The 26,043-nt window shown below is 41.7% G+C and overlaps 1 protein-coding gene across 1 annotated transcript; it reads left to right on the plus strand.

The window, feature by feature from the left end:
* The first annotated feature begins 1,154 nt into the window (after positions 1-1,154).
* minar1 (membrane integral NOTCH2 associated receptor 1) lies at positions 1,155-25,549 on the plus strand. The gene is made up of 4 exons (XM_061068889.1): positions 1,155-1,997; positions 4,520-6,001; positions 22,089-22,340; positions 25,352-25,549. Exons 1-4 carry the CDS (start codon positions 1,155-1,157, stop codon positions 25,547-25,549), a joined length of 2,775 nt encoding a protein of 924 aa, XP_060924872.1.
* The last annotated feature ends 494 nt before the right edge of the window (positions 25,550-26,043 follow it).

Genomic DNA, 26,043 nt, shown 5'->3' on the forward strand with positions numbered 1-26,043 from the left:
GAAAAATTAAGTTTGAATTATCAAGAGATGTTACACAAAAGCTGTAAATGGTAACAATTAGCTAAGAACCAACCGTGCCCAATATTAAAATGCCTTTCAATTAGTAATGAATCATAAATAAAAAATCTATAGTATAATAAAAGAACTCTAGCAAAGGCAATGTATCTTACTTTTTATTCAAGTAAGCAGTATTTTACTTGTAATGTAAAAATATATTCATCACAGCACTGTTACACTCTCTGACAAGGTAGAATGGCATTTTTCTTTCTCATCTCTTTGGGGGAAAAGGAACCCCTTTTCAGAAGAGCTGCTCTGGAGCTCTTATTTTGAAAGCAAATACCGGTAGAGATCGTGTTTAATCTTTTTGATTTGACATCTCCAGTGCCAGGACAGCTTCTCCACCGCAGCTGAGAGCTGTCCAGGAGGGAGAGGGGAGCGTCGGGTAACGGAGACAGGCTCCCCCCGCTCGGTTTGACCAGGAGCACGGATCCATGTGCATCATCACCCGGACACATTTCACCAGCATCCACTTGTGTATGTGAGGATGCACTGTGCAGCGCTTGGTTTGCGTTTTGCTGTTTTTCTCGTGCAGACGGAGGGATAGTTGGATGCGTTAAAGTTCGCGTCTATGCAGCGCTGTGGATGCTTGCGTCCTTCTGTGTGCGGGGCTGCGCGCTGCGGAACCACAGAGGATGTGTGATTGTGGTCGGCTGGCTCTTCCTCTGGCATCTGTTGGCTCTGTGGTGAGAAGATGCGGTGCTGCGCCCAGCTGATCAGATGATTTAACAAAGACTCTCCGGGTGAGTGATGGCGCACAAATAGGCTGCGACTGGGATTTATAAGTGAAAGGTTCCTTGCTGTGTCAGAAGCCATTCACCTGCTCTTACTGACGACAAGACCAGGCAGCTGCTACCGTCATGAGGTGCAGGACATTCCCTTGTTGTAGATGTCGAGTATAGTCCCCATCTTTTCTGGCTGAGTACAAGCCATTTTGATTGTGTCTGGCACCTGCTGGTGTGTGATTTTGTGAGTTCTATTGTGTGAAAACAAAATATTTATTAAAAATGTTTTCATTGAAATGTGTTGTTTCCAGGTACAAAGCTTCTCTGGAGGTAGGATCTGTTTTGTGGGCCTGTTCCCGTCAGCCAGCAGCCATGGACCCTCTCCCAGAGTACTCTCAATTCCTGATCCGGATCCTGGAGGAGCTGGACACCAAGCACCACACCATGTCCTACCAGGACCTGTGCAAGTCCCTGTGCGCCCGCTTTGACCTGGTGCACCTGGCCAAGCTCCGCAGCCTGCTCTTCTACACAGCCTGTCTGGATCCTGCGTTCCCAGCCACACTCTTCAAGGACAAGATGCGTTGCTCTGTAGAGGACCCGCAATCCAAGAAGCTCATGGTGGCTGCAGATATCGTCACCATGTTCAACTTGATCCAAATGAATGGAGGCATATCCAAAGACAATCTCCCTTTAGTGCACAGGCCCAAGTTCCACAAGAACAAGTCGGTAGAGGTGTGCAGCTCTGACAACGATGCGTATAAGTATCAGGACTGTGACAGAGGGGCTGTTTACAAGAACATGGATCCCCGCAGGGATGGACACCACCACCACCATCCCCATAGTTCCCCTCAGCCGCACCATGTGGGTCAGACTGCCTCTCCCGGCCCTAAACGATCGGAGTGCAATAACTGCCAGCCGTTTATTCCCACCTCAGACCCCAACTTCCTTCTTGGGGTCAGCAAGGACCTGAAATGTAGAGCAGTCTCTCTGGACAAACTTCACCATTTGCCCCAGTATCGCAGCAGCAGTCCGCCCTCTCCACCATGTGAAATGCAGAGCACCTACTTTCCCATGGATATCGACAGCGAGTCCACGACCGACCAGGAGTCTTTGCAGCACATTCGCCATCCAGAGCCTTTCACTGTTCACTCCTGTGTCCAGAAGAGAAATATCTTTAAACAGGACTTCCACAACTTCATGACCGTCTCACCACAGGTTTGATTTAGTAGGACCTTGTTGAAAGACCCAATAGAGAGAGAGGGTTATAGATTCCTCATATAAGGTAGACTAGTCAGTTTTTAAGTTAGTCTTTCAGTGTATTCAAAATACATATAAAGTAAAGATATATATTCTCATATGCAGCTGAACATAATTCAATTAACATTTCTGTTTAGTATGTGACTTAACTCAATAAACATTGATTAGTTTGAACTGACTAACTGACAGCACTGTTAGCACTGTTTGTTTCACCTGGAATAACATTCATAGAAATATCTTGAGTGCAGTGTTGCAGTATGACCTTCAGTTGAGAGATACGATAAGACGATTTAATGAACCGTTTTTAGATTTATATACACCGATATGCAATTTAGGTGAAGCAGTGGAGAGGAGCTGTGATTTGTCTAGTGCAGTGGTTCTTAACCTGGGTTCGATCGAACCCCAGGGGTTCGGTGAGTCACTCTCAGGGGTTCGGCAGGGGTCAAAACACACACAGTATAGCCCGGTTCACACTAGCAATGTCTGGCCGTTTTTGTCGGCCGTCAAAAAATTGGCTGCCCACAATTTGGTAACACACAATTTTTCTTCGCCGTGTCAGATTGCAAACATTTGGTTGCTTAGTAAAAATGTGTTACACAAAATAAATTCAGGCTACTCGTATTATTCATGACGTCACACTCCGCAGTGATAAAGCTTGTTGCAGCTGATCACGCCACATTGCTTATCTTTGATATCTGTGCTGCTTGGTGCGCTCAGTAGTCGACTTGTGGCTGTTGTGATTGTACGTCATTCAGCAGAGCCAGCTTCAACAGCAACTCTTCAGAACAACAACGCTCTCAACGTTTTGGTGTCACCAAATCGTACCATACCTTATTGCCCTTGAGATACTCACACTGTTTGTTACAACGTATTTGTGCGAGCAATCCTTTTCGATAGTAGACATGAAAATTAAGAAAAGGAACAGACTTTGTTGCGAAAATGATATGAAAGTGGCACTTGCCAAGGTGAAGCCGCGCATTCCTGAACTTGTATCTGAAAGGCAACAGCAAAAGTGACATTGATTTGCAGTAAATAGTCATTGAGTTATGTTTTTGTTGGTTTTTATGGTTGGTTTTGTTCTTTGAACACATTGATTTTGTGTGAAACTGATGCATGGTTCATTTTGTGCACTAACAAATTATATACCTATGTTTTGAAGAAATCATATTTTATTGTTCCAATTACGAAGGGTTCGGTGAATGCACTGATGAAGCTTGCAGGATTCAGTACCTCCAATAAGGTTAAGAACCACTGGTCTAGTGTTTGGAGACTCGCCGGGTTCACACCGGACGTGAAATCGCGTCGCGCCAAGAAAAGCTGTGCGCCTCCTTTCCGCCCCCCATGTTACTCAATTGCTCTGTTCACATGGGCTGCGATGAGCCGCGCAGTGCAGAGGGCACCTCGCGCTCTGCACCGATTCTTTCGGCGTCAGATTCTATTTTTTCTGCTCGCCATGAGCTTATGGCTCCAGGAAAAACACTGACATTTTTAAAAAAACGCTATTTATGACATATTATATACGATAGAAATTATCAAATATGCATCCCATACTTTGGATCTCCCTACTGTTGTGCTGGAGTTTCAATTTCCCAGATTTTAACATGATTAAATTTTGCCCTCTGCCCCTCCACTACAAGCACACAATCAGACAGAAAGAGAGGTGTGTGGGGGGGGGTTTCTTCTTGGTTAATTTTCATCTGCATTACCTTAGCTTGGAACTTGTTCATTTTAAGTGTGAATTGGCACAACACTGAGTATAACTATAAATACAACTTTATAAGCTATGCTTTATTAAATATTTTTTGTGGCTCCACAATAAGTTTATATGGTGGAAGAGGTGGCAAAATGGCTCTTTCGATAGTAAAGGTTGCCGCTCTAGTTGATTTTAACTAGTAATGTCACATTAAGTATTACAAAAAACTTTCAGCAAGATTAACTTAGTTTTAAATGATGAATGCTCAATGGCACAGTTGTACTTTTCAGTTTTACATTTCTATTGTCATAGTTGTTCAGTGTGGAGCAGATTATATAATTTTTGTTTTACTTCAAATGCATAGTTATAGTTGTATGTGTTGTCTAGGTTAATTTATAACAATGCATCAGTCTATCACTTCGTAAGTAAAATCTTGATTTTCAAATTCACCAGCACAGACAACTTTGAGATTAATGGAGTAGCGTAGGAAGGAGTGTATACTTCCTGAAAACAAGGAAGCGACAGCGTGTAGCATGTTGGTTAGTGTACAATTCCTCTTTGATTACTAACCAACACCTTCACCTAACCCGCACTTTATCCTATTTACTCAGTGCTATACACAGTCTTTCAGTCATTTCTTTATTTTTCTGTTCATTTAATAAACCCATTCATTTATTATAGAAAAAAAAATGGAGGGCTTCGTAGTTTTGTTAAAATCTGTAATTCTAAATCTTGATCATTCTGTAGGCAAATTGTTGTGTTAACTCTGTGTGGATTCCTGTTGTAGGTCGTCACCAATGTGAGCAAACAGGGCAGTAAGGCTGCTGATGGCTACCACAGGAGGGAGCTGCACAAGCCTGCCACTTTCTTCAACCACAGCTTTGAACTGCCTTACAGCAACCCCTATTTCGAGCCCACACTCAACTCCCCTCTCCAGAACCGTCAGAGGGTGAAGCACGAGAGCCTGGACGACCTACAGGCGTCCACGTACTTTGGTCCGACCACGAACTCTGAGTTTGTCAGCAGCCGGAAGCACAATAACAGAGCAGGAAAGCAGCCGGCGTGGCCAGTGAAGAGCCTCAGTCTCAATACAGAAGAGGGGCCTCCAGACTTTGAGAGGTCTTTTCTGAACAGCAAACCACTCAAAGACAACCACCATCGCACTATCAGCCTCATCTGCAACGACAATGAGCAACATTTTCAGACCCTGAAGGAAAATGTGGTATCTTCCCCTTCTGCTTTTGCAAAGAAAATAAATGGAATAAAAAACAAAGATGTAACACTGATAGCAAGCGGGCCAGTGGGTATGGACAAAAGAGAGGCAACCAAAAGATTTAGGAACAAAAATATGAACAGTCCATCCTTTCAGGGAGGGGACAGCTCCTCTAGTATTGGGACTCAAACTGAGCAGGCTGAGCGGAAGAAGGTGAAGGAACAACCAGTTAAATACATTGACAGAGAGAGACAAGCCTTCAAACACTCTGATGAGGACTCTGAGATTGTTAGTGACGACATAAGTGACATTTTTCGTTTTCTGGATGACATGAGTGTTTGTGACTCTCTGGGAGTTGTACAGTCGTCATGCTACAACAGCACTGGGTCTCTTTCTCAGCTAACACTGAAGTCGGAAGGTGACAGCTCCCCTGAGCGCAACACGGTCAGACTAGCCAAGTCCAAGCTGGACCGCCTCTTCAATTCACTGGAAAACACAGACGATGAACTTAAGTCGAGTGTGTGCAAACTGGTGATGAGGATTGGTGATATTGAGAAGAAGCTGGAGTCTCTGTCGGGGGTCCGCAGTGAGATCTCCCAGGTCCTCTCCAAGCTCAACAAGCTGGATGAGAAGATCCAGGAGCCCGAGGCTAATGGAAGGCACAGGGACAAGGTGTCTGCATCTGGGTGTAATGCCACCCCTGACAAGTCTCACCCATGCACACAACAACATCTCGACGCCACTCTCTCACCTCGCACTTTCCAGTGCCACACCACCGGCCACAATATCAAAGTGGACAATGGCCCCCTGGGAGAGTGGTGCTGCTCGGATGGGAGTAATAGTGGCAGCCTCAGGGTGAAAGCTCTGAAGAAGAGTATGCTCACCAGGAGGTCATCCCGCTCACTCAATGAGGAGAACAGCGCCACTGAGTCAAAGGTTGCCAGCATCACTAACTCTCCACGGGACTGGAGGACAGTGTCCTACTCCTGCCACCCTGGAGACGAGAGCAATGACAAAGATAGAGATGGCAAGGACAGACACCGGAAAGCCAAAGAGGTACAGACACTTTTTTTAAATGCTCAAAAATCAAGATAACTGTTTTATGTTTGTACTCAAGAGAAAGTTTTAATTTAAATAATGTCACTTTTAAGTGCTTTTGAATGTGTTTTTGAGTTTGGCGGTGGTGGATACCTATGCAGAAACACCTCAATAAATCACACTGGTATAGTTTGTTTAAGGGTTGCCTTGGTCTGAAAAAATGGAATGCAATGAGCTGTTTAGATTTAGCACACATCTTTCCATTGACCCCCAGCCTCAGAGGCGACAAGACTTACAATAAGTAGATTTAGCTTATTAAGCATGGCAGGACTTACTGTCAGGAATGAATTGTTTGTTTGTATAAACCCCTTTTTCTGTTGACTACCTTTACCTGGTGTTGCCCTCTTTCTCTCTCTAACTCTCACACACACACAAACACACTGCCCAACTTGTTATAGTCAGACTGGTTATTGGTAAACTAGGAGAAATCTTGTCCACATCAGTGGCCTGCTAAAACATCCATAACATGTTTACCAACCTCAGACGGCAGACTGACCTCATCTTAATAATAAACAAAAGGATGCGATTCAAGCGTTCCTAGAGTGACGCTTTTGTCATTTTCTCATCCAGTGCCAGCGAGCACCCAAGGACATATTGGTCTTAAAATGAGGTGTGGTCATGAGGATTAGTGTTGGATCGCTTTCTTGAAACAGTGGAAAGTGAATAACCAACAAAAACCTTGTCTAGGGTCAGTAGTGCAGTATTTTACTGTTATTTTAAGGCTCATTATCAAGACAGAAATATGCACCTGCAGATGGGTGCAAAGCACCTTTACACTCTTTTTTACACATACAGATGGTCACCCTATGCTTAAAAAGAAACAGTTTCTGCCATTTTCCATTTTTTCACAACCCCAAAACACACTAATGACATTAGTGTCTGGTGCAGCAACCTTTTTCACCCCACAGATAAAGTAAAACCCTGAGACACTACAACCTCTGACATCAAAGGTTACAACCTGACATCAAGGGTTACAACAACTCTCATAAGTTATTGTAAAAGTCAATTCAGCAGCTGTTCAGCAATTATTCATGTAGATTTCAGAACCCTTCACCTTAACACACATTTAATTTGAAATAGATACCATTGAAATGTGATATGTAATAAAAATAGAAAACTCTCATTTACAGAAAAAGCCAGACCTTCTGTTACTCTTATTGCAGATGGATATTCTTGAGACGTGTCTCGAATTGGATTCCATCTGTGGCAAAGTGAATTTTTGGGATATACTTTTTCACAGCAGAAATGTTGACATGTTAGAGTAAGACAGGCAGTAGCTGAATTACATTCAGTTCTGTTGGAGTCCTGATGTCGTCCATTGTTTGCAATGTTTTTCACAAATGATAAACTTGCTTTACTGCAACAATTGAACTGAACACCATATCAGCTGCTGAGGCTTGAGCAGTCCAACAAGTCACTGCATGTTATGACAAAAGCCATGAGCTCCAAGTAACTCTTTTTAGACTTAGGTGCTACAATTGTGGCGAGGCATAGATCAGGGCAAATATATAAAACCATTAAAACAGCTTTCAGTGTTCTCAGGAGCACAGTGACCTCAAAATGTTTGTAAGGGAACAAGTTAAGAACCATCTGAACTTTTCTTAGAGTAAGCATAACCAAGTAAATAACTGAAACTGGGGTGATGGTTTACCTTTCAGCACAACTAAGGAATAATGATCCAAAGCAAACAGTCAAGACAACACTAAAGTGGCTTCAGGAAAAGTCACTGACTGTTTTCGTTTGACCCAGCCAAAGCCCAGACTTAAATCCCCACAGAACATCTGTGGAGAGAACTGAAGTTGCAGCTCATATCCAGTCTAATGGAGCTTCAGAGGTGTGCCCCCGAAGCAATTTGATAAACTGCCCAGATCAAGTTTCTTAACCAAGTCGAGTTAACCAAGAAGACTCAAAGATATAATTACTACGAAAAGGGCTTCTTCCAAGTACTGAGTTAAGGCTCCACATACTTTTGACTTTTAATACATTTGATTTTGAACACAAAAATACCGTAAAAATATTTTACTCTGTGTAGATTGATTAGAAAAAAAACTAATGTATCAATCCATCCAAAACCAAATCTGCAATACAAATTGTGCAAAAGGTGAAGCAGAATGAATACATTCTGAAGACCCTGTCTATGTAGAGACATGGTATACTGTGTAGATGCAAAACCTAAACATTGATTTTTATTTATTTAGTTTGTGCCTTAAGAAGAATAGAAACACCTTTTGCGGATTTTAGCATTTGCTGGTGTCCAGTTGCCCCTTGGCTATGGATATCTATTGTGATATGGGTGACACATCAAAACAGTCCTTCATAGTGGTTGGATTTTGCATTACCTCTTTTGGTCTTACTGACTGTATAAAAAGATAGACATAGTTTCCTTGACGTCACCCATTGGTTTCTTAAGAATGAATTTGAGGCTCAGTGGCTGTTGCACCTGGCGCCATCTTGCCAGTGCCGGACTTGGCTAACTCAAATATGGCCAGAGAGGAGAAGACTAACAGCTGAGCCACACCCACAGAGCTCCACGGTACCTGGTTGGCACAGGCTAAGGAGCAAGGCTACCTGTTAGTGCTGCGTTGTCTTGCTTCGGGATGGTAGCGGTCATCCCAACGAACTTAAAAGTGATTTATCGATTATCATAATCATACAACATATGCTAACATGCGCAAAAAGTCATTTGTAATATGTAATTGTGGTAATTTACGATTTATTTAACACATTATTGAACAATTAAAAGCAAGTTAACCACTTCAGTCTCAGTTTTCACATCACTTCGGTAAAGAGTCGTGTTTTAGCTTGTCACTTGATAGTTATTTTAACAGGTTAATATTAAAAGCTAAACGTGTAAGTTCAATGTGATTGGAACTATATAACGTTTCACAAACGATACAGGCTCGTATAACCAGCATTACTATCCACCTCATTGTTTAGCCTGTTAAGGAAATACACATTTATTACTTCAAAGTTCATCATCATTATCACTTCACTTCAGCTTTGAAAATAGGTCATCAGCCTCAGGTTCTCTCTGTGTCTTTTCTAGTAAAGTTACACTTCCTAATCTTTATTTTCATTTGACAAACAAATAAATCATTTTATATGTTAACCTTATTAAGTCTGCTTAAGATTAACGATGTAAAAACTGAATGTAGCAGACAAGTTTAGTTTTCACTGTAACACATTACAACACATCAACACCAATACTCTAAATAAAGAACTTTAGGAGAAGTTATGCTAGTTTAAACAGCTGCTCCTAAAATGCAGATGTGACTTTAAATATTCACTTTTTAGTCAATCACAGTAAATCGGTTTCTGCAGGATATGTTGTGGTATGGTGGTTGCTCAGAGAGCAGCTCCACCTGTACCAGAATATTAATCAGTGCAGCTGAGGGCGGTTAGCTGATTGATCCTCATGTTAAAAAATAATTAACGTGTTTGAGCTTATTCTCCAGACACACACAGTCCCCTTAAGTTTTAAAGTATTATCACCATAAACTCTAACACTTCTCTCTGACATGTGGACCAGCTCATGTCGGTTTAATAACTGTAGTGAACAATCATATGCACCTGCTAGCATCGTCATTACTGCTGGTATCTTGCATGGAGGTTAATTCATTAGCTGGCTGAATAGCGAAGATAAGCTAACAAGCCAGGTAAAGAGACACAATACCTGCTAATCACTGCTAACACGTAAATAAAATACTGTATATTAGTTATCACAGAAACTGCAGCACAGAGGTCTTTAACTTCACTGTCAGGACAATTAGCCGAACAACAAACCATATTATTTTTCAGATATGTGATGTAAAACGTCTTAGCTGGTTAGCTCAGGTGAAGCTTAGCAGACAGTGGCTAGCAGCCAGAGTGACATCCCTGTCATTGAAAAATCTTAATCAGAATTGGGGTTGATTGGCCGGCAGGTTTACACATAAAAGGAATTTGAATATAGAAAATATAAAAATAGGAAACAAATTTTTTTTATACAAATAAATACTATAAACAGGAGGGATTATGCAAAATTTACAGTTATTGTTATATTTTAAAATGTCACAGGCAGGGACATCAGTGCAGTTCAGCAAAAGGGTCCCAGGCCTTATTGATGCAGTGTCTGTAAGAGTCCATGTCCAGGGTGGGAGGGGTCGGCCACAATCTTAGCTGGACACCTCAGAGTCCTGGAGACCCATAGGTGCTGGAGAAAGGGCAAGTTGCAGCTGATCACCTTCTCGGTGGAGCAAATGATGCGCTTCAGTCTTTGCTGTCTGTGTAGGGTATGTAGTCATTAAATTATTGGTTTTTCGGGGGATGGGGAGGATGGTGGATGATTTGAATCAGGCTGGCACCTGACATGTCTCCAGTGACAGTTAAAACAGTCTGAACACTGGAGACATGATCGTTACAGTGTTTCAGCCTTGATGGGGAGACGGTCAGGTCCGGCTGCTTTGCAAATGTTCTGTCTCCTGAAGAGCTTATTAACGTCCCTCTCCAGGATGGAAAGGGGTGAGACTTTGGTGAAGGGGGAATGGGGCACTTTGGTGGGCAGGTGTGGAGAGTCAAAGACCCCTGCTGAGCTGTTGTTGGTGATGCTCATCGATTGGGGCTGGTTGTCGTGGGGGTTGGTTTCCGTTCTGTCCCATTGTCTTTCAAAATGATATTAGAACTCGTTCAGCTGGTTGACCTGACGCAGGTCATTAATGGAGTGGGGGGCTGAAGGTTGGTAGCTCATGATCTTTCTGAGCCCTTTCCAGACAGAGAAACTCCAACACCAGTTCTCAGCTTATAAGTACTGTCGTAACTTTAATTTCTGCCTGTATGTGTGATTCAGGTGCACCATGATCATGATGTTGTCAGAGTGTCCAGCACAGCGCGGGGGACGGCTTGATAGGATCCACTGAGTGTCGTATAATAGTGATCCAAAAATGTTCTCCGCTTTGGTCAGGTATTTCAAAAAACTGTCATTAAAAGTGATAGTTATACATAATTTCAAACCTCTATATCAGAGGTCTTCAACAGGGGGTCCGCGGAGGTACTGCAGGGGGTCCGCGAAATTTTTGGTTGATTAGACAATTTTTTAAATTTTTTATAATTTTTTTTTTTTTTCATAAATTTAATTGTCTTTCAATACACATTAACATGCATCCAACATATTGTGAGGCTGATTTGACCCTCTGCCTGACAACCTCCATCCATCCAAGATTAGATCAGTTGTGTGCTACCCATCAGGGTCCGACATCTCACTAATGTGGGAGTATGTGTGCCATCCACAGATGAGGATTCACTGTCTCTTCTACATGTATGTTTGAAATAAAAACATGAATCTGTGAATTCCTTAATAGCTCAGTGTTGTATGCAAGATGTACAGTGGGTACGGGAAGTATTCAGACCCCTATAAATATTTCACTCTTTGTTTCATTGCAGCAATTTGCAAAAATCTAAAAAGTTCATTTTATTTCTCTTTAATGTACACTCAGCACCCCATCTTGACAGAAAAAAAACAGAAATGTAGAAATTTTTGCAAATTTATTAAAAAAGGAAAACTGAAATATCACATGGTCAAGTATTCAGACCTTTTGCTGTGACAAAAGCTGTGTTTAATTAAACTGATTGGACTCGATTAGGAAAGGCACACACCAGTCTCTATAAGACCTTACAGCTCACAGTGCATGTCAGAGCAAATAAGAATCATGAGGTCGAAGGAACTGCCCAAGGAGCTCAGAGACAGAATTGTGGCAAGGCACATATCTGGCCAAGGTTACAAAATAATTTCTGCAGCACTGAAGGTTCCTAAGAGCACAATGGCCTCCATAATCTTTAAATGGAAGAAGTTTGGGACGACCAGAACTCTTCCTAGACCTGGCCGTCCAGCCAAACTGAGCAATCGTGGGAGAAGAGCCTTGGTGAGAGAGGTAAAGAAGAACCCAAAGATCACTGTGGCTGAGCTCCAGAGATGCAGTAGGGAGATGGGAGAAAGTTCCACAAAGTCAACTATCACTGCAGCCCTCCACCAGTCAGGGCTTTATGGTAGAGTTGCCCGACGGAAGCCTCTCCTCAGTGCAAGACATATGAAAGCCCGCAGAGAGTTTACCAAAAAACATATGGAGAACACTCCCAGAATATGAGAAATAAGATTCTCTGGTCTGATGAGACCAAGATTGAACTTGTTGGCGTTAATTCTAAGCGGTATGTGTGGAGAAAACCAGGCACTGCTCATCACCTGCCCAATACAATACAATCAATACAATCCCAACAGTGAAACATGGTGGTGGCAGCATCATGCTATGTTTTTCAGCTGCAGGGACAGGACGACTGGTTGCAATTGAAGGAAAGATGAATGCGGCCAAGTACAGAGATATCCTGGAAGAAAACCTCTAAGCAGACAGCTAAAATTACAAAGGAGTGGCTTCGGAACAACTCTGTGACCATTCTTGACTGGCCCAGCCAGTGCCCTGACCTAAACCCAATTGAGCATCTCTGGAGAGACCTGAAAATGGCTGTCCACCAACGTGTACCATCCAACCTGACGGAACTGGAGAGGATCTGCAAGGAAGAATGGCAGAGGATCCCCAAATCCAGGTGTGAAAAACTTGTAGCATCATTCCCAAGAAGACTCATGGCTGTACTAGCTCAAAAGGGTGCTTCTACTCAATACTGAGCAAAGGGTCTGAATACTTATGACCATGTGATATTTCAGTTTTTCTTTTTTAATAAATTTGCAAAAATTTCTACATTTCTGTTTTTTTTTCTGTCAAGATGGGGTGCTAAGTGTACATTGATGAGAAATAAAATGAACTTTTTTAGATTTTAGCAAATGGCTGCAATGAAACAGAGTGAAAAATTTAAAGGGGTATGAATACTTTCCTTACCCACTGTATGTTTATAAATGGCAGTGGCATGGCCACCCTGTACCTTGCACATGTTTAAATTAAAAACATGAATATATGAACCCGTGTATTATTTGAATAGCTTAGTATTGAATGCACAATATCAGGGTAGTTATGTTGAACATGGCACTAGGTCCAGTTTAATATAAAACACAATTTTATGCAATATATATAGTAGGGGGTCCCTGCTCCATCTCTCCACCTGTTTGGGGGTCCTTGGCCTGAAAAACGTTGAAGACCTCTGCTCTATATCATTCTAATGATTGAGATTAAAATGGATCAATGAACCAGGCTGTAAAGTTGTTCAGTTCTGCACTAAAGTTGGGCTATTTTAAATGGGAGTGTATGGAATTTGACCCGTTCTTGAAGCCAGCCTCAAGTGGCCACTCAGTGAACTGCAGCTTTTTTGTACCTCCACATAGACTTCATAGCTCAGCCCAGGTTGTTTTGCCGCTTGCTTACATCCCAGATCAACACAATCTTTGGATGAGTTCGGATCTGTGCTTGGCTTTTAACTTTCTGAAAAAGCTGATAGGACGTCAACTGATCCAAGGTATTGTTAATACAATGGAGGACAAGTTGGAATGTAAATTTTCCAGACAAAAAATTGATATATGATAATGATCAGTTAAACAATCAGACATACCACCATATTTAGACAACTTTTCAGGTTTAGTGAGTAGTATTCTATCAAGCGAAGATGAAGATTGATGATCCACTCTGGTTTGCTCTTTGATGAATTGAGGTTTACACTACAAAGTACATTCAATCATTAGAGCAGTGGTTCTCAAACTTTTTCTGTCATGCCCCACTTTGGGTCTAAAATATTTTTCATGCCCCACCCACTCCCCCGCCCCAACACATGAACATTAAATCCAAATTACTTTCAGGAATTTCTGACAAAAAGTTGTTTGAAAAATCCTTTTTCAAACAACTTTTTGTGACGTGTCGCTTATTTAAAAAAATAGTGCCATAACTTTGCTTAAATTCAACATAATTTAAGTACTTTTGGTGACATTTATCACTACATTCCTCCATCAGTCTGTACGTTTTCAATAATAGAGAAAAAATTAATTCAATTAAAATCACTTTGCTCCAAAGATGATAAAGCTCAACCAAAAAGAACACATGCATGTGACTGGGGTGTAATGTTTCTCAGTGTCTTCTTAATTTGTTTGGTCTCATAGAGTTTTCAGACATTAAATACACACTGGTCTCTCATGTCCTACCACACTGACTGTGAACCCAAGAGCAAGACAGGTTTCATCGTACTTTCTTTTCAACTTGGTTTTTGAACACTGTCTCTTGTTTGTCCCTGACCGCCTGCTTCACGTGAACAAACTCTGATCTCCTGTGTGTCTCTGAGCGAGTGAGCGGGGCGGGGGGCGGAGCCCCCGGGGCCTGAGTGTGTGCGCTGCCAGGGAGCCACTGCAGAGGGGCTGAAGAGCCGCCCGCGGCTTCAGAGCCTCGGGTTGCCGACCCCTGGCTACGGTGAAAGAGCGATTTGTTTACGGCTCCGCCGTTAAAGAGATGCAGACGTCAAAACATTAGTTCGGCTATAATACATTTCCTCCTACCGATCGCGCGCCCCACCGGTTATGCCTCCGCACAGTTTGAGAATCACTGCATTAGAGGAAGAAAGCTCAACCCAGTTACTATTAAAGTTACCCAGGATAATCATGTAATCATGCCTCCACTTCCTCAATGCTACATACAAATGCTCCCATCTTGTACCTATACTGTGGCTGAGGGGTAGAGCAGTTGTCATCCAACCAGAAGGTCAGCAGCTCGAATCTCAGCCCATGCCAAATTGTCCTCTGTCAAGACGCTGAACCCTCATGGAAAATGGCCCCTCATATATGTAGAATGTACTAATTGTAAGTCGCTTTGGATAACAGCGTCAGCTATACAGCAGCACAAATCTCTGCTGGACAGACTGACATCTCTCAGTGGATGTCTGCACACCACCTGAAGATGTTCTTACTTTGCTCTCAGGGCCACCGTAGTTGTGGGTATTAAGTGAGGACTGTTCATGAGTCACGAATGGCCTGCTTTGGTAAACTACTGTATCACGCTGCAGTCTCTCTAAAGACTCCACTGCACAGCCATCCAATTAACAAAGGCTGATGGCTGAGAGTGAAACTGAGAGTCACTTTAGACAAATGATACACATCAAACACACTCTCATGTCACATTCATTGATTGTGGAGATGGATGTTTCTCACTGTGGTCTGTATTGATGGCAGCTGCTTGAAAGTATTATGTGATTAATGCAATCAATACTGAGTCTTTAGGAATGCTTTACTCTTCATTTTGTGTTTGTTGCTCTGACAGGGGAATTAAAATTCATGAGAGGGAGAGCACTATTAGACCAAACTACTCCCGGGAAATTATATATGGATAAGTAATTGTCTTGATATTCCAGTATGTAAGATCGTAAAAGGCTTGTCTTTGCAGTAAACTGTTCAATGAGATTTCTACTGTAAAAGAACAAATTAAATTGAATGATATACAGTACTCAAACACACCCTATACAACTGTAGTTTATTATATGGTATTTATCAGCACATGGAAAGATTGATCCAGATGCACAAATTGTGAACATGGTCTTATGTGTGCAAGATTTGATTTTATATCAGATATATTTTTATTATATAATGTAATTGAAATAATAAAGGTTGAAAGTCAAAATGTGTCCAGGATTTTGCAATGTTGCAAGACCATGGCTTTGACACTATAAGAACCATTAACCCTTATTCCTAGGATGGAACCATTTGACGTCAAAAATTTCTTCGTTTTTTTGTTTAGCTAATATCTCAGATGAGGCCATGCACATACTTCTGGACTTACTAAGTACCTATAAAATGTGCTTAGTGCAGTTTTTCTACAGCAACAAAAGTATTTGTTAGTACAAGTTATTGTTGCTTGCACATCCATTATGGCAGGGGTAAAAAAAATGACATAAAACTGGTCACATTTTTACTGTGACCAGACCACCCATTTTTTCATGCAATACTAAAACAAAATTGCAATGCTGAAACAATTGTATTTAATTTCATTGTTATATTGCAGCATTCCCCCCCCTTTTTTCAGCTTTTTAGGTATGCATTTATCATTTTATAAATTAGTATATTATAGGTATTATTGGTATTGGCCTTGCAAATTATTACTAGGTTGAAATGCAAAGAAAACAAATGCTGTGTCACTGGAATTTTTAATTTTTCATATGAACTATGTGTAGCAATGGCTGGGCTCTGACCTTGACCTTGGCTTAAATAAACATTAAGCTCAGCACATAAGGGAAAGATCATGAAGACTTCCATCAAACAGTAGCAGCAAAGGTCACAACTTTCAGGTGAATAATGAAAAACTGCATAGCAGTAAACAGGGCTATGTAAAGTTTACTGCCATGATTAAAAGAGTGATTTTTGTTATGTTTTTGTTTGACATAAACTGTTTATTTTTTACATTACTAAGGCTTAAAATATCCAATCAATATAATTCGTATAGCTTTAAAAGCATACATTGTTGTACAAATAGGGTTTTAAGTCATGATATTACATAGGGCTGCACCTATGAATCATTTTTTGATCAGTTAATCTGACGATCATTTTAACTATAAAATTGGTTTATCTAACAATTTTTCGATTAATCTAACAATTATTTTTGATTACTTAATGAATAAATTATAATTTTAATGATAATATATCATTTTTCAAAAATAAAACTCGTTGAGTATGAAAACCTGCATTTTACTCTATAATTCTTACTACTGCATGTGTTGTTTTCATTGAAGTTTATTCACCGACGTTTCTTCCACTCGGATCTCACTACGGTCATGGCTGTGCTCTCAACTTGATGTCTGCCACTGTTGTCAACACTAGTCCAGTAGTCACTCAGTCTCTTAAAATTTGGTTGCAGTTTAGAAAGCATATTGGCCTGCAGGACCTGTCAAATTTTGACCCGTATTCCATAATTACAATCTCAAGCCGTCTACAATTTATTCCGCCTTAGTGAATAACGTCAATTAATGATTTGTATACCAACATGTCCTTTACTGACCTGGGTACTAAATTTCAGCTTCCAACATCTGACCTTTTTCATTGTTTTCAAATTAAACATTTTGTTCTGAATCAGCATCCCCATCTTCTGATTCTCCTCCCAAAAACGTTTATTGACACTCTTTTTACAATGAATCCCAAACAGAGAGGCAATATTTCGCCATGGACTATCATTTCAGTCTTTCCCCCTCAAACTAGGGAAGCATAGGAGCAAGATCTGGGGCTCAACATAAAAGAAGGCAAGTTGGGCCAGATTCTTGAGCTAGTCCACAAAACCTCCATCTGTGCTCGGCATGGGCTGATTCTATGCAAACTCATACAGAGAATTTATTATACTCATCAAAGATTATGTTAAGTTTTACCCCAATTTCAGAGATGCCTGTAACAGATGGTGCCAGTCCCCCACCAACCTGTCCTATTTGGTATCCCACCTAACAAAGAACTCTCAGCTAAAGTAAAACATGCCATTGCCTTCTGCACCATGCTGGCCAGGCGTCTAATTCTTCTAAATTTGTAGAACGTTGCACCCCATCTTATGATAGCTGGATCATAGAGGTTCTAAAGGGGTGCATGATCTAAAGCTGGAGAAATTAAGGTTTTCTCTGAGAGACTCCCTGAAGAACTTTGTCTGGAACCATGTATTGCAAAGGTGGGAAGTAATGAAGTAAAATTTTCATTATATTTTTTGTATATTTTTCAGGTATCTGTACTTTACATAAGTATCTATTTTCCTGATGACTTTTACTTTTACTCCCTACATTCTCAAAACTGGCACAAGACCTTAACCCATAAGACCCAAATATAGAAAAACCTAAAAAAAAAATTATTTGACCTTTCAGATCATGTTGTATGAGGCCTTTGATGCAGAAATGAAAGATTTAAAAAAAAAAAAAAAAAAAGTTTATGTACGTTTTTAGAGAAAGGTTGTAATATTGCAACATTGGGCTTAGTTGGGAGCAGGATTTCTGTATTTGTACTCACGTTGTGTGAACAATTCAGAACAACTAAGGGTTCATTTGCAGGGTTGATTGCTTACTTAGCGCCATACCGGTATATAACATTAATAATAATCACACATTAGTCATATTTTTATGAAGTCATTTATTAAAATTATTAAAAATATTAAACAAGATAAAACTCTTAAATGCGTTTTTTCCCTCTTTTTTTCTTTTTATGACATTGGTCATGAAGACTTTCATTGGTGGTGAAAGTCCCAAAAACAGTCCCTGTTGTCTAAAAAGCAAAGGCGAACATCACACTTTCTGCATTGCGTGTTGGTGTATCCTTTATTGCACTGTCTGCAGCGTCCTCTCCCTGTCTTCCTTGGGAAATGACCAACTAGGTCCTTGCCTACATCCAATGGGAGGTTTGCACATCTCTTGGATGGCCTCTTCTGAGCATTCAGAGGGCTTCCTGATGTCACTGACTGTGTTGCTGGGCTCCCTTTGCCTGAAGATGGCCGTCCTCTCTTTGGAGTTTGAAGTGTTGCGTGTACCAGGATAAGAGAGGATGCTAGCTGTGCCTGAAACTGTCTCCTGTTCATTGTCTCTTTGCTAGACACCTTGAGCGTTTTACAGTCCCGCTTGTAGAGCAGCCAGGCATTGATCACAGTGAGGATGATGGTGTGCCAGAAGATGTACATGTACCAGCGACGGGATTTGATGGGGAACTTATATTTGGCTGTAAATGAGTCCAACAAATCCACACCTCCCATGTACTTGTTGTAGGCACCAACAATGTAAGGCCTCTCAACTTCAATGAAGGTTTTGTTGGCTTTGTCCCAGCGTTGAATCTTCTGCACAGGTTCAGGTCCAGCAAAGGATGACACAAGTGTGACGGCCCTGCTGTCATACCATTTGACAGCACAGATGTTGTGATTCCCCTCCACTCTGACGTCATAGCTTCCTCTCCCCTTTTTCTTCAAGCTCTTCTCGTCTTCAAGGTTACAGTTGGGTAGGCGCACCTGCCTGGCTGTTCCCACGTAATGAATTCCCCGATCAAGGAGCTTCACTAATAATGGAACACAGGTGAAGTAGTTGTCTGCATACAGTTTGTAGTTCTGACCTTCTGGAAGTGTGGAAGCAAGTTTCATCACAACCTCACCTGACAATCCAAGTTCAGATTTGGCTCGTATTCCGTTGACACTGCCTTGGTAGACATCGAAGTCACACATCATGCCAGAGATTCCAGTTCTCACCCACACTTTGAATCCCCATGGGTTTGGCTTGCCTCGCATATATTGCTTGATGCTGCTGAATTTCCCCTTGAAAGGAATCATCATCTCATCCACAGAGTTGTGCTCTTCTGGTACCACCTGCAGGCATTTCTCTCTGAATGAATCAAGCCACAGTCTGAGTTTCCATAGTTTGTCTTTCTTTTCCGTCTCAGATACTGTCATGTTGTTTACAAAATGTAACGACGTCAACAGGGATTGGAATCTGTTGCGTGGCATCACATCAGCAACAGGGGAGTACCGCGTCTCTGTCTCCCAATGCATACGGGTTCCAGCCATTTGTACCAGGCCCATCTTCAGGTACATGCCAAGCATTTTTTCAATTTCCTTTGAAGTGGTGTTTACAGATGTTCCATGCACCTGAAAGCTGTACTCATTCGTGTTTTGTGTCAGAGCCTCAATCATGTCTTCGGACACAAACTTCTGGAAGTATTCCAATGGTGTGTGGAGGGAAATGTCATCTGCTGTGATATCCAGACCAGAAAAATCTGTGTTGGGACTGATGAAATCTTTTTTCAGCCAGCGATACCTGTCACGGGGCATGGTGTGTTTCCTTGTTTTTGGCTCGATGTCCACGTAATTATCAGCTGGACAGACCATGGGTGGTTGGTTTTCTTTGTCCACTTCTTTACAGACATCTTCATTGGAGTCTTCATCACTCTCATCTGTGTCACTGATTTCAATCTCAACCTCACTCTCTCCATTTTGGACCAGGTCAATAACATCCTGCACCGTGTATCGCGGCTCTCTCCTTGCTGGTGGCATTCTGAAAATAAAATATAAATTAATTAACATGAATATATGTTTTATATATTGTAGTACATAACCTGAAGGAATAGATAGGGTGGTGGACCAAGTGCTCAGGGTAGAAATGTTTTCCAGGGTTAGGGTTAGTTGCTAGGGTTAGCTGGTAAGTCGCTTTGGACAAAAGCGTCTGCTAAACTCCCTAAATGTAAATGTAAATGGTTTAATGGCTCTAATTATCATTCTAAAAGGAAAACATGCATCCCCCCACTTACATCCACACCCCACATTAGGGAACATTCCTGTCCCCAGAACTGAATTGTTCCATGGACAAAGTCATGGAATTTTAGGTCAGGCTGATCAAATTAACTACATTTTTTAGAGATAAAACTTTTAAATCAGTCAAATTTGACCAGAACACAACACAAGGGTAGAATGTATACTATCCATGTATAAAGAAAATACTCTGTTTCAGGTAGTGGTGTAGTGGAGGGAACACAACCTGTTTGAGCCCACTGCAACAAGCCAGCTATTTTGACTACCAGATTCACCCAGTGTTGTATAATTGCAACAATTATATAATAAGCTCTAAAAGAAATTTGATGCATCTATTCCACACTAACTACATATGTACATGCTCTAGACATTATAATAACAACCAAAAAAAATATAAAAGACATTTTACTTACATGCATCTGATGAATCCAGTCCAATGAAACCAATAGATGTTGTTCGAAGGAAACCTTGAGAGGTTGTGTGAGTTCATGGCCAGAAGGCGTGACTTATAAACAAATGTACGATCCAATAACATTGTGAGACTGAACAATAGGACCCAATGACTATGTAAATGTGGTAAAAAAACAAGAAAAAAAAAGCCAGATTGTTTTTTAGGATGGTTAAAGGTGACGTTGTAATTTTACAACAAGGGGTGCTACAGGGTTAAGCGTCCGGAGGTTGGTCGGGCGAAGTCGAGCAGCTATAACAGTAATGATCCTTCCGCAGGTTCACATACGGAAACCTTTGAACGACTTTTACTTCCTCTATTAGTAAAGTTTGATTGTCTTCTCAGCGCTACACCAGGGCCATGACTAACTCCGGCGGGGCCGATCAATGGACCTCACTAAAGCCTCCCAGCTGTTGTAGCAATGGGCGGTGTGTACAAAGGGCAGGGACCTCATCAACACGAGCAAATTCCCCATCCTTATATTCCCTGTAAAGAATTATCCAGATGGTCATGTAGGACCTTGGTACAGTTCAGTCTTTATTTTTCTGTCTGAAATTTGGCTTCTAGCAAATCTAGACTGTCCAGTGATTTATTTGTCTGTACCAGCAATGTGCGATTGTTAACAAAAGAGGAAAACTGTCCTATTAACCAAAAAACATGAGCATTGTTTTTCGTTCTCTCTCTTGTATTTTGTCTGTGGATACCTTGTAATATGGATGCTCAATAAAAGACGTCAACAAAAAAAAAATTAAAACCTGTATCATTCATATTCACACTGGGCACATTCCTGAGTAGCCTGTCCTGAAAATAACAACATATCAGCAGCAAAGCTGAAGAACTACTACACAAGTCCTTAAAAAAAATGAGTTTTAAAATGAAAATAATTATATATACATATCAATTATCCAGGAAAAATTATTAAAACAGGCAAAGAACCTGTAAAATCTTTTTTCCACAAAATGTATCCTAAGTAATGCAGGATAAGATATGTTGCAACCTAAGTCAAAACCCGAAATTGTCCTTAAAATCATGTGAGCATTTAGGCATATTATTTAGCATCATATCCATCCAATACAGCATTTGTCTCCATAAAATCTCACAGAAGGATTTTACTTTCTTAACACAGCATTACCATCAGGTGTCTAATGATTATAATGACTTACGAACAAACAATCTTCCATGTAATATATAACGCCCCTTGTGTTACAGTGGCTGAGAGTTGTGAAATTTAAAAACCCTCTTAATGCACAGATATAAGCCCTGTTTGATGTACAAAAAGTATCTCTTAAAATAAAGCCTAAATTAAATCAAGGTACCCAACTGACACTCATTACGTTATAAAAAGACCGGTGGAAACTTCCCTAATGAACTTTGTGTTCTCTTTCTCCATTTCCAGGCAGAGTTCGAGCGTCAGTATGAGCTTCCCCAGTCCCACCTGACCCCCAACGCCCACCCTCCCCTGATCGAACAGGTTTTCTCTCCGCACCCCTTCAACCCCTCCATCAAGGCCCATGTGAAAGGCAGTCACCTGTACACTGACCTGAGGCTCACCAGTCTGTCAGATGCCAAGCGCGGCCAGCCGTCCTGGACCATCGAGGAGTATAAACGCAACTCAGGAGAGAAAGGGAAGCAGTTCGCAGCCCTGGACGTGAAGGTACTGGACTCACAGTAGACTCACAAGGTGGCTGTGAGGGGATAAACTATAGTTGCTCTAAATATCTTACATTACCTCACACTTTACTTTAAACACCAGTCAGGACTTGTGGTTCTGGTCTGGTTTGGGTGGTAGATTTTTTGTGGGGTGTGTAAATGGTTTTGGTAAATGGTTTTGTATTTATATAGCGCTTTTCTAGTCCTGATGACCACTTAAAGCGCTTTACAGTACAGTTTTTACATTCACACACACATTCTTAGGCCGGCCACACACCGGACGCGTAAGCGTCGCGTTAGCGTCGCGTAGGCGCACCGTCATGCCTTAAATAACAGCTGGCTCCCATCCACTCCCACGTTAATCCCTTGTGCCGGCCACACCGGACGCTGAAGTGCAGCGCTGCACCAAAAGTGCCTCGCGTCGTGCAGCGATCGTTTCGGCGTCGAGTCTATTTTTTGCGCTTGACGCGAGCGTAGCGCTCCGGGAAACACAGTGAAAAATGATTTTAAACGATATTGGGGACATATTTTATATTATATAAATGATAAAATATGCATCCCATAGTTTGTATTCCCCTTCTGTTGTCCTGGAGTTTTAATTTTACCAATTTTACCAATCACATTATTAAATGTCCCCCTCTGCCCCTCCATACAGACACACAAGCAGTCATAAAGATAGAAAGAGAGAGGGTGTGTGTGTGTGTGTGTGTCTACGTAGTCTCCACATAGGCTTGAGTGGAGAATACGTAATTTATCCTCGACACCCGACATTGAACTGAGCAAACAGCGGAGAAGTTCTTGAAGATGGATGACATTAAATTAATAATTGAAGTGGAGAAGTAGTACAGTGAGCTGTACGATCCTCGGCCGTGTTGTTTAAAGACAACATTAAAAAGGACAAATGCTGGGACACCGTTTCAGTTAATAACAAATATCAGCTGTATGTGTGATCACGGGGAGGAATCGCAGGATGACCGCCGCGGAGTTCAGCGTGTCCGGTGTGCAGCCTGGCCCCAGCGTGCTAGGGATCTACGCGACGCTTACGCGTCCGGTGTGACAGCCTAGCGTTTACGCGACGCTCACGCGACGCTCACGCGACGCCAACGCGACGCTAACGCGTCCGGTGTGTGGCCGGCGTCACAGTGCATCTATTAGCAGCACGTTGTTGTTCTATGGGGGGGGCAATTCGGGGTTCAGCATCTTGCCCAAGGACACTTTGGCATGCAGATGGGAAAGACTGGAGATCGACCTTCAGGTTGGAGGACGACCACTCTACCCCTCAGCCACAGCCGCCCTCTGTGAGTGGGGTTCCTAAAAAATTTGACTTACAATCAGTAATTCATGAAAAGCATAATTCCCATGATCACCCTTGGGAAGCTCAAGTTCCTCTAGCCTCTGATTAGTGCTGCCTATTGTATAGTTGTCTGCTCCATTATATTTACCACTGTATCCCCCATGCATGTTCTCACACACACCATCAACCCCATTCTAATATTGATTGTCATGTGTGACCTACAGGACTACTGGGGCTCTCCCATTACATGAATAAGTGTGTGATTTATGTGCGACTGCAAGGACCTTGTTTAACTTCAACACAGGCACAGAGTTATGTTACTGATGGTCACTATATGACTGTCAGAGTAACAAGAGATTTAGAAATCCATTCCTCTCCCTGACAAGCCTCTGGCTGTAACTGAGATTAACCAAGCCCAATGACCTCAAATTCAAATTTTCTTACAGGCTCCCTTAATTGCTTCAAAATAGCTTCCGCTTAATGTTTCTAATGACAAAATACTTGGGTCGTTTTTTTCTTTGCTACTTTTAAAAGATATCTTTTATTATGTGGCCTGGTTATGGTTGCGGGATGGGTGGGGCATGAAAAAATTGAATCCTCTATGGTGGGGCATGACAGAAAAGGTTGGAGAACAACTGCCCTAGAGAGAGAAACATATCCATCAGTACCTGGCAGTCACACTAATGAGTGAATTTCATTTTTCGGTGGACTGTTGTTTAACGGGCGGCTGTGGCTGAGGGGTAGAATGGTCGTCCTCCAGCCTGAAGGTCAGCGGTTCGATCCACAGTCTGACCCATCTGCATGCCGAAGTGTCCTTGGGCAAGATGCTGAACCCTCAATAGCCCCCCCATAGCATAACAAAGTGCTGCGAATAGATGCACTGTATGAATGTGTGTGTCAATGGGTGAATGTAAAACTGTACTGTAAAGCGCTTTGAGTGGTCATGAAGACTAGAAAAGCGCTATATAAATACAAAACCATTTACCATTTAAGGCGTCCTCTAACCAGATGGTCTGCGGTTCGATCCCAGTCTTACCCATCTGCACGCGGAAGTGAACCCCAAACTGCCCCTCATAGAAAAAAGTGCTGCCCATAGACTGGACCAGTGAATGAATTGCAACGGCACGCATGGATGTGCCATCCTGGAGGAGTTGGACAATCTGTGCAACTTCTGTAGGGTTAAGAAATCGCCTCATGCTCCCAGTAGAGATAATGACTCTAGCTAAAGCCAACACTAATGGAAAACCAGTCGAAGTGATCAAGAGGGAGAAACTTGAAATGGCCTCCACATGCAAAACCACTCCTATTTTGGGGGTCGTCTCATTGTTGCCCCTCTAGTGCACCTGTTGTTAATTCCATCAACACCAATGCAGCTGAAACTGATTAACAACCCCCTCTGCTACTTAACTGACCAGATAATTATCAAAAAAGTGCAATTGAATTCATGCCATACCCTGATAAAAAAGTGTTCCTTTAATTTTTTTGAGCAGTGTATTCGCCCAAGAATGATGGGAGTGATGAGCAAATACTTGAAACCCTAAAAAATGCACGAATTTGGAGCCTGACGCATGAATCGGCATCTGCTATGTGTGCGCCATTTGCCGCCTGCGCGTGGCCATTCTTCGTAGGCGCATTGGCACCCTGTAACACTATCATGGAAATCAGGGAACATTTTTGTGTACTCTAACTGCTTTTCTTTGTCTGTGCCTCTGTTTCATCAGACGCAGGAGTCCCTAAACCCAAACAACGTGGAGTACTGGATGGAGGACATCTACACACCAGGCTATGACTCACTGCTCAAGAGAAAAGAGGCAGCGTTCAGGAGGGCTAAGGTGTGTAAGATCAGCGCACTGATAGCTGCCGCTACCTGCACCGTGATCCTGGTCATCGTTGTTCCAATTTGCACCATGAAATCATGAAAGCGCTGAGATGGAGGACACACTTTTACTGATGTCCTGGCTTTTGTGGACTAGGTAATTATGTAGCAGATTTACCAACAACATGAACATGTTGGGAATTGACTCCTTTATGTTTTCTTGCTTTTCCTACAGCATTTAGTTCTGGTGGTATTTTTTGCCGATATAAAATGGTTAGGGCAGATATTTTACCATAGAAGTGAATTCAGCAAGTGCATAATATATTAATATATATGTTGTAGTCGATTGTATTGTCATACTGTGTGGACAGTTGGAAGCTCATTGATTTAATTGTCCGTCTTAAACTACTGCAGCAGCAGTTGATCCCAGAATAAAAGAGGATTTGTTGATGTAGCCAACATATGATATCTTTATTTTTCGTATATTTACTGAACAGTGTATTTTGATCAAAGTTATTTTTTAAGAACTATCTAGATGAATGAAAGAATTTATCCGTCATCACAGCGAGCATTTTAAGTAACACAATTTGTTCAACA

The sequence above is a fragment of the Limanda limanda genome, chromosome 3, assembly GCF_963576545.1.
Source record: "Limanda limanda chromosome 3, fLimLim1.1, whole genome shotgun sequence".
In the NCBI taxonomy this organism is placed as follows: domain Eukaryota; kingdom Metazoa; phylum Chordata; class Actinopteri; order Pleuronectiformes; family Pleuronectidae; genus Limanda; species Limanda limanda.

Excerpts from the sequence above, each read along its gene's own strand:
- minar1 (XM_061068889.1), top strand. The coding sequence starts at position 1,155 with ATGGACCCTCTCCCAGAGTACTCTCAATTCCTGATCCGGATCCTGGAG. Across the intron at positions 1,998-4,519 it reads TCATGACCGTCTCACCACAG|GTCGTCACCAATGTGAGCAA; the intron begins GTTTGATTTAGT and ends TTCCTGTTGTAG. Across the intron at positions 6,002-22,088 it reads GACACCGGAAAGCCAAAGAG|TTCGAGCGTCAGTATGAGCT; the intron begins GTACAGACACTT and ends TTCCAGGCAGAG.